Consider the following 8,470-nt stretch of genomic DNA (forward strand, 5'->3'; position numbering starts at 1 on the left):
TATACTTTCTTAAAAGTCATTCTTTCTTACCCCAAATCTACATTGAGTTTGCCAAAATGGTTCATACACAGTTTTCTCGAACCATCAAAATTCTTCGCACATATAATGAAATGGAGTATAAAGACTCACAGCTTCTTTCTTTCCTCGCACAATAAGGCACTCTTGTCCAACATTCATTTTCTTATACCTCTCAACAAAATGGTCGAGTCGAATGAAAACATCACTATATTCTCGATTCTGTTCATGCTTAAGTTCTCTCTACATCTAGATATGTCCATGGGGCGAGGGTGGGCACGGGGGTTCCCTGTGTGGATTTTTTCTCGGTTTAGATCTTTTTATAAAAAAAAATAATTAACTTAAATCACTATATCATACCTCACTCATATGTGACAAATATATGATTAAAATGTTTAATTTTCAAAATTTCTAAAAATTAAAATTTAAATATTACAACAATATATTTTAATCTCTACTTATTAAGAAATAAATATATCAAATAAAAAGTTATATATAATTAATTAACTTTATTTATAATTACATATATATATTATTATAAACATAGTATATATATTTATGTACCTTATATAAAAATTAAATATGTATAACCGGGGCGAGGTGGGAAAGCAGGGTGGGGAATATATTCCCCGTCCCCATCATTTAGCCAACAAGAAACAATTTTCCCCCTCTCCCTCCCTCGTTCCTCGTCTAATTGGGGACTCCCTACCCCATTTGGTGCAAGGCCTTAGCCTTGTGAGTTAAATGGACATCTTTATCTACATTTTGCCCCAAGAGGTTTTAGGCTGAGGTCGCTCTCACATTTGTTTATGTCATCAATCATCTACACTCCTCTTTTATCCACAACTTATCTCCCTTTGAACGGTTGTATAGTACATCTTTCTCTTACTCTCATCTTAAAGTTCTTGGATGTGCTTGTTTTGTTCTACTACATCCTCATGAACATACCAAACTTGAACATCGTGCTCATCTATGTTGTTTTCTTGGTTATGGAACTGAACATAAAGGGTTCTAGTGTTGAAATACTATTCTAAACGGTTATGTATTTCCCTCCATGTCACTTTTTTAGAACATCGTATGTTTTCTAATTTTTCTACATTTCATGCTTCCCTAACTAGCCCCCACTCGTTCTTCACTGATTCCTCCACTAATCTATTTTTTCCCTGTGATTCTTTGCCTAACCCTAAGTTTCCCACGCTACCTGTCTCCGAGCTCGATCACTCTTCTCCTACCATTGTCCTTTCGGATCTACCATCTGCTCCCAGTATGGAACTTAAATCTGCACCCATTCATCGCTCCACCCAGATAAGAGAAACTCCTCAATATCTCAAAGACTGTCACTGCTTTTCCATTATCATGTCTTTAGTCGAACCTTCATCTTATCATAAGGCTCGTATTAACTAAAGGAACCATTGAAGATCCTTGAGCGGAACACGGGATCAGACCCAAACTCAAAATTTACAAAATCATAATTTTACAGCAATCATACATAATTATTCATGTAACTAAAAACAACATGCTTGGAAGAAAATGTAGAAAAAATAAAATTTGGGTTTCAAAAACCCTTACCTTTGTAGACCGTTATTCAATGAAATCCCTTCGAACCGAAAGACACCACCACGAAAGAAGCCACTGTATTCTCTGGGTGAGAATCCAGGAGGAGTGTGTACTCTAGCTATTTTGGAAGAGGGAATTGAGAAGCAAGAGAGGAGAAGGAAGATATCGAACTTTTCTCTGCTCTGTGTTTTTTCACTACGTTATTCATGTATGTATGTATGTATGTATGTATGTATGTATGTATGTATGTAATAACCATATGTTATATCATATATAACATACAACCTATAGTTTAATATTGCATCATACACAATATAACCTATAGTTTTAATTCTCTCATCTATGAATTTAATATAAATCTCATTTATATTAGATTATATGAATCAAATTCACATAATTAACATTTGAATCATATTCAAATATTTATTTCCTCTTGAATAAATTAATTATATCACATATAATTAATTTCCTCAATTAATTTGAATAATTCAAATTAATCAAAAAACTGATTCTCATTAATTCCCGTTGAGCTACAAAGGGGACCTCATGGACCTGTAGCTTGAAGCTCAAACTGTACGTGAATAATTAATTAATCACTTTTAATTAAATTATTCACCATCCGTTAACTATCGGGTACTCCACTAATGACCGATAGGCACTTTTCGCACTACAGATATATTTATATGTCCATTGGATATAACCAACCAACAGTATAATGACCTTTCACAAATTGCTCGAAAGTACAATTGGGCTAAAATTCCGTTTTTTCCCTGTAGTTACATCTAACTTTTTAAGTACCACTGATCCCTCTAATGAATAATAAATCATATTCTAACTATGACCAAACCCCTTTCAAGTCAGAAAAAGTGTGGCGCCACATTGTTCAAGCCTTAATATCATCCCTTAAGGGAGAAATTTATCTACTTACCCCGACGTTGGGGAAGGAGTGAATTCCTTCTCGTGTGGCTATGTTCCCTATTCCCCAACCAGACAAATCCCCAAAATTATAGGCTTGTTGAGTCGGTGATCTGGCCACTCTCACCCATAAAAATCAAAGGATTGTCTTCATAGGTAGGAGTTCACAACTCATTCAGGATTCAGGTCATGTTACTTATGGTCATTCTAGTGAAATGTAAGTCTCTATTATGAACGTCGTTATATAATAAGACTAAACATTTTATGGTCCAGTTTTATATAAACTCCTTTGTATAGAATACTCCCGTTCACATGTCTCTACATGAATGATCAAAATCAGATCATTTGTAGCACTTTACAACAATTGAAACATTTACAAAATGGGTCCTACTCGTATTATCACCAGGATAAGGCATCCAATCTTGTCCATCTACTACAGACCATTTAGGCTATCATTTAAACATGATCCACCCGTACGTCTTTACATACATGTTTAAGCTACAAGTTACCCTTGAGCTTTATTCCTTTTTCTTCTGAATTTATTTCTAACCTTGAGAAGTTGCAAGCTTATTTGTCAAAAATCCTCTACTCATTTCTAAGACAATCTCATATTTCATTTTCTTCAGAAATGAAGGTTTTGAACAGAATTAAAAAACAAAATCTCCTCGTTATTTCTGCTGTGATCTTGCGCTGATCCAAGCGTCTGACCTTCGTTTTGGCTTTCCCCTATGGGTGTCATGTGGACATCCAACTATGAATCGATCGCTCTTTTCAATTTAAGCTCATGCCTTATGACTTTTATGGCAGTGGAGTTGCGATCAATGATTTCTTGCGTTGATCACGATTCTTGCATTCGTTTTGGCTTGCCCCTACAAGTGTCATGGGACATCCAACTACGAGCCAATTCCGATCTCATGCTTTTTTTTTTTTTTAAATATTCAAGGAGATTAACAAATTTCGAAAGCTTTTATGTTCACAAAACTTTTGTTCCCCTCCCGACCCCAAATTTAGAGGGCAGCAAGGTCCTCATTGCTGAAGAAGAGAATTATACGATGGAATTAGAAAGCTATTGTAAAAGAAGTTTGACGTAAAGCTTGCATACTTACTAAATCCTATAAATAATTTCAAAGGAAAAAATCCAAAAACTTAGTATTGATGTCAATCTAGGCGTTAGTGTTAGAGCATAATTTCATCATTGAAGTCATTATTGACAAACAAAGCAACAGAAGGTTAATAGGTGATCAAAAGTATATGTGTGATTCAAACAAAGGAAAAGGCATAAAGGATAGATAAAATTCCATCGAATTCATATTCAACAATTGGGGCGATGATACGAGAGAGTGAGAGCAGCACAAGATAAAATAAAACAAAAGAAACAAGGAAGGACACCACCCCCAATTGGAATTTTCTCCTGCATCGTTGTTGCGATCTCGCGGTGGGTTTTCATTAGAAAACTACAACGTGTTCTGAAGATGCGAGAGAATAGGTGGCACCACCACTAGGCAAGCGACAACATTCTGAAAAAATTTGATCATAAAATGGAATTGGTCGTGCTGCCCTTCCATCAACTGTCGTATGAAGTCATACGTTGTGCTCTGCTGGTCTCAAACAAACTCCTTCAACTTTTTATCTTGTCTAACGAGTTTGTCTTATTGTCACCTTAGCTCATTCATTTGCGTTTGAATTGATTGCTGCTGCCACGATAGGTCATCGATACCCCCTAAGATTGGTTCATGGAGGTCATCATGAAGGAATATATACCATTCCTCTTTGGGGCCGATCCCTTCAGATTCATTTACTTAATTGTGTTGTATTTCTTCACCAAGCTGATGCTCACTATCCTTGCCAATGCCGAAGCCAACGTCTGTTTCAATCCTAAGCGATGACAGGTTTGGGTCATCAGTAATGATACGTGGAGGGCTATCTAATTTAGGGGAAGGTGATGGGCTTGGTAATGTGGATGCAAGGGGAAGAACAAAAAGAGGTTAATTTTCAGGAGCCGATGGTGTTGGTTTTTCAAGCGATGGAGTGTAGAAATTGAGATCAATGCTTAGCCTCAGAGATTCAAGGTCTGGTTCAGGTGGTGGAGATTTTTCTATTTGGGGCGAGAGTAGCATTCTTTCTTCAACCTTTGACGCGATAGTTACTTTGATTTTCTTTCGCTGTGATGCTTCTATGGTCGTCTAGGGATGAGGCTGCTGCTTCGTTTATGGCTTAGGTTGGATGTTTGCTTATGCTGGCAACCTCATTAGGCGGTGGAGGGAATTGTTCATCAGTGTACTTTTCATCGCCACATCTTCTTCTTCTTCAAACCATCCTTGTGCTACACAGAGCTCAATGATGAAGGGAAGAATATCTGCCCCTTGGTGTTGAGAAGAATGACCAAATTTGATTTGTGGTTAAGCGACCAACATTGATAGGGATTAACCACATGATACAGAAAGTGGTCACCATTCTTTCTTTGGAGACCAAATGGTCATGAGTTATGGGGAGAAGCTTTCTTTTGATGAAGTACAACCACACGTTGGCTTCTGGCATTAGGTTGTGCAATGACAACGTCTTGACCTCTTTTGCTGAGACGTTCCATTTCGTCTCAGGTAGTGCTACGGTCTTCAACGCCTCTTTTTGTTCCTCAGATATTGGGCCCTCGATAATTCTATTTCCCACGACGTCAAAAATGTCTTCCAAATTATACAAGTGATTAATCTTCTCAATGCCAAATCCAATTATAACTTCCCCAGTATCTGCTTTGTATCGCCCAGTGTGAGGCTTCCCTTCATAGAACGCTATCACTATAGATGGCTTGACCGTTCTAGCCTCTTCACAAAAATCTCTCCAACCCAATATGTTGATCATATTGATGATGAAAGGAGATAGAGGCGTGCTTTCTAGGAAGAAGCCCATTTCGATCAGAATTGAGGGCCTCTTCTTTGGAATTCTTTCTTCCTCTACCGCAGGTGCCTTGCCCTTTTCCTCCTTCTTTGCCATCGCTTGCTTTTGCAATTTTTCTTTTCTTGCTCCCTTACTTTTCTCTTCCACCTTAGATTTTTCAATTTCTCTCCTCTTTCTCACCTCCTCCTCCCGTGGCAACCGTTTTTCTTCCTTTATCTTTTGTAAATTGTGCTTAATACGCTGAGCTTTTTCTTGTCTGGCTCTCTCTTCTTTTTCACTTTCTTCACGTAATTCTTTTTCAAATTCCATCGCAACTCATTCCACACTATCTAATGACTTGTCAGGCTAAGACTGCGATGAAATTCCCACGCATTTAAGCTTCTTATTGTGAATCTCATGGTGAAGCTCTGTTACTGCGATTAAGGACTCTGCTTCCTTCCTTATTCCTCCTAGGCCTTCCCTTACCTTTTTGGCCTTTCTTTGAAATTCCTTTGTCAGTGCCTCTGTAGAAGAGGCTAGAACACTGGCTCCATCGCTTCTTTTCCTTTCCTCTTTTGGATTTTTTTTTTTTTTGCAAGGGGTTCCCCTTCTACGTCAACCAATTCAGTTCCACCTTGTTTCCCCTTGCTCACCGCATTGCCAGACCCAAGTAGCAATGCTTCAATGCTAGTCTACTGAATATCTGGTTGATTTACTATGCCTTCATCTAGGGATTCGAGTGGCTTTAAGTTTTTTAGAATTTTCTCCGTAGACTTCTCGTTCATCCCTTCGCCTTGCTTTGTTTGTGATGGAGGTCGCTGGTTGTAGGCGATTGTGTGGAGATGAGGACTAAGATGCGAATAAGGATGAGTGTAGGGTTAAATGGCGATGGTGAGACCATCGTGGATGGAGGCGCATAGGTTGGTGAAGTAGCAACTAGAAAGGAGATGGTTGAATAGAAACGGATGGGAACACCACTTTATACAGGTAGGTGGTAGTAGAAGATCGAATAAAGGACGGAGTGTTTTGGTAGACCATTTTGAATGTAAGTAGAGGAGATGTAATCTGAAGGGAGTTAAACTGAAGGCTTTGAAGTTTCACCGAAAATTTTTTAGGATTTAGAGAGTTTAGGGTTTTTTGGTAAAGCGTGAAGAATTGGGTCATTCGAGAAGAGGGATTTAAATAGGCAAAGAATGGAAAAGGGAACGATAAACTGCCTCGCAATTCGAGATAATCATAATGTTGCACGTAATAATGGTGAACTGATGGAATGCTAGGTAGTGTGTCTTTTCATCAAACTAAACTAGGATGACATATTGTTCCCTTACCTGTGATGAGTTCTTTTGGAGATACGTTGAGCTACAATTCCCATGCATCACCAATCTCATCGCATTACTCATCTCCTCAGAAACCTCGATTACCCTCTTCCCAAAGTTCGATTTTAGCAAGTAATCATTGATAAAAAAAAAAACAAAGAAACTAGAAGAACAACAATAATAAATAAGAAATTAAATGAAAAGAACCAAAGTATAAAAGGATACAAAAAAAAGGATACGATGCGTCCCATAACGGATGTTGCTTTATGGGGTAGGAACTCTTTGTACCACATCATTCGGGCTCCCCCAAGTCTATAGAGATCTTTTCGCAATTGAAATCCCCTCCATAGTAAGGCTTGATCCTTTGTTCATTCACTTTGAATGTGTTAGCTCCATCTTCACTAATTAATTTTACCACTCCATGCAGGTAGACTTCTTTGATGATGAATAGTCCTGACCAACGCAATTTCAGCTTTGTTGGAAAAAGATGCAATCAAAAGTTAATAGGACTTTTTGGCCAATTTCAAAATCTTTCTTACGAATGCATTGATCATGTCAATGCTTCATTTGTTCCTTGTAGATTTTGGCATTCTCATATGTCTGCAACCTCCATTCATCTAATTCTAACAGCTGAAGCTTCGTCGCCTCTCCCGCGACCTTCAGATCAAAGTTAAGTTTTTTCGTAGCCCAAAACGCTTTGTGTTCAAGTTCCAATGGCAAGTGGTAGGCTTTGCCAAAGACTAGAGTGTATGAGGACATTCTTATAGGAGTTTTGTATGCAGTACGGTATGCCCATAACGCTTCATTTAGTCTTTGAGCCCAATCTTTACGTGTCAGGTTGACAACTTTTTTCAACACTATCTTGATTTCCCTGTTTGATATCTCAACCTGACCATTTGTCTGAGGGTGGTATGCTGTGGCTATTTTGTGGTGAATGTTGTATTTGATAAGAATTTTGCTGACGATGCGATTGATGAAATGTGTGCCTTCATCGCTTATAATAGCACGCAGAGTGCCAAAGCGAGTGAAAATGTTTTTCTACAAGAATTTGAGACCATGATCTCATCATTTGAAGCACAAGAAATTACCTCCACCCATTTGGATGCATAGTCAACAGCTAACAAGATGTAGTTATGGCCAGTAGATGGTGAAAATGGCCCCATAAAATCGATCCATCAAACATCAAATAATTCCACCTCCAGAATAACATTCATTGGCATTTCATTTTTTTCTGAATTTTTCCCAGTGCGTTGGCACCTGTCGCACTTTATGACATTCACATTCATCCTAAAATAAGGTGAGCCAGTAGTATCCGCTCTGTAAGACCTTTGTAGTTGTGTGCTGACTTCCAAAATACCCAACATATGGTGATTCATGACATTAATAGAGGATGCATTGAAATGTCGTCTCTGAAATGCATTTTCTCAAGATTTGGTCAGGACCTCTTTTGTACAAGTTGAACTCATCCCAATAATAGAATTTACAGTCATGCATGAGCCTTTTCTTTTGTTGAAAAGTATATTCTTTGGGAAATTATTTTCAAACTAGGAAATTTACAATGTCCACGTACTAGGGCAAGTACTCATCGATTTTTAACAGCATTTCATCAGGGAATGAGGCGTTTACAGAGGGTTGTTTGTGATCAATTTCATGATTTTCAAGTCGTGATAGATGATCTGCGACTTTATTCTTGGACCCTTTTCTGTCTATTATCTCTAAATCAAACTTCTGAAGCAATAGGACCCATCTGATCAGTCTTAACCCCGCATCCTTTTTTGTCATCAAGTATTTGATAA

The 8,470-nt window shown here is 38.0% G+C and overlaps 1 protein-coding gene across 1 annotated transcript; it reads right to left on the bottom strand.

Moving 5' to 3' along the window:
- Positions 1-7,229: 7,229 nt before the first annotated feature.
- LOC120075968 lies at positions 7,230-7,837 on the bottom strand. The gene is made up of 2 exons (XM_039029735.1): positions 7,763-7,837; positions 7,230-7,712 (listed from the first exon to the last, which is right to left on the bottom strand). Exons 1-2 carry the CDS (start codon positions 7,835-7,837, stop codon positions 7,230-7,232), a joined length of 558 nt encoding a protein of 185 aa, XP_038885663.1.
- Between the last annotated feature and the right edge of the window lie 633 nt (positions 7,838-8,470).

Source organism: Benincasa hispida, chromosome 1, assembly GCF_009727055.1.
Source record: "Benincasa hispida cultivar B227 chromosome 1, ASM972705v1, whole genome shotgun sequence".
NCBI lineage: Eukaryota > Viridiplantae > Streptophyta > Magnoliopsida > Cucurbitales > Cucurbitaceae > Benincasa > Benincasa hispida.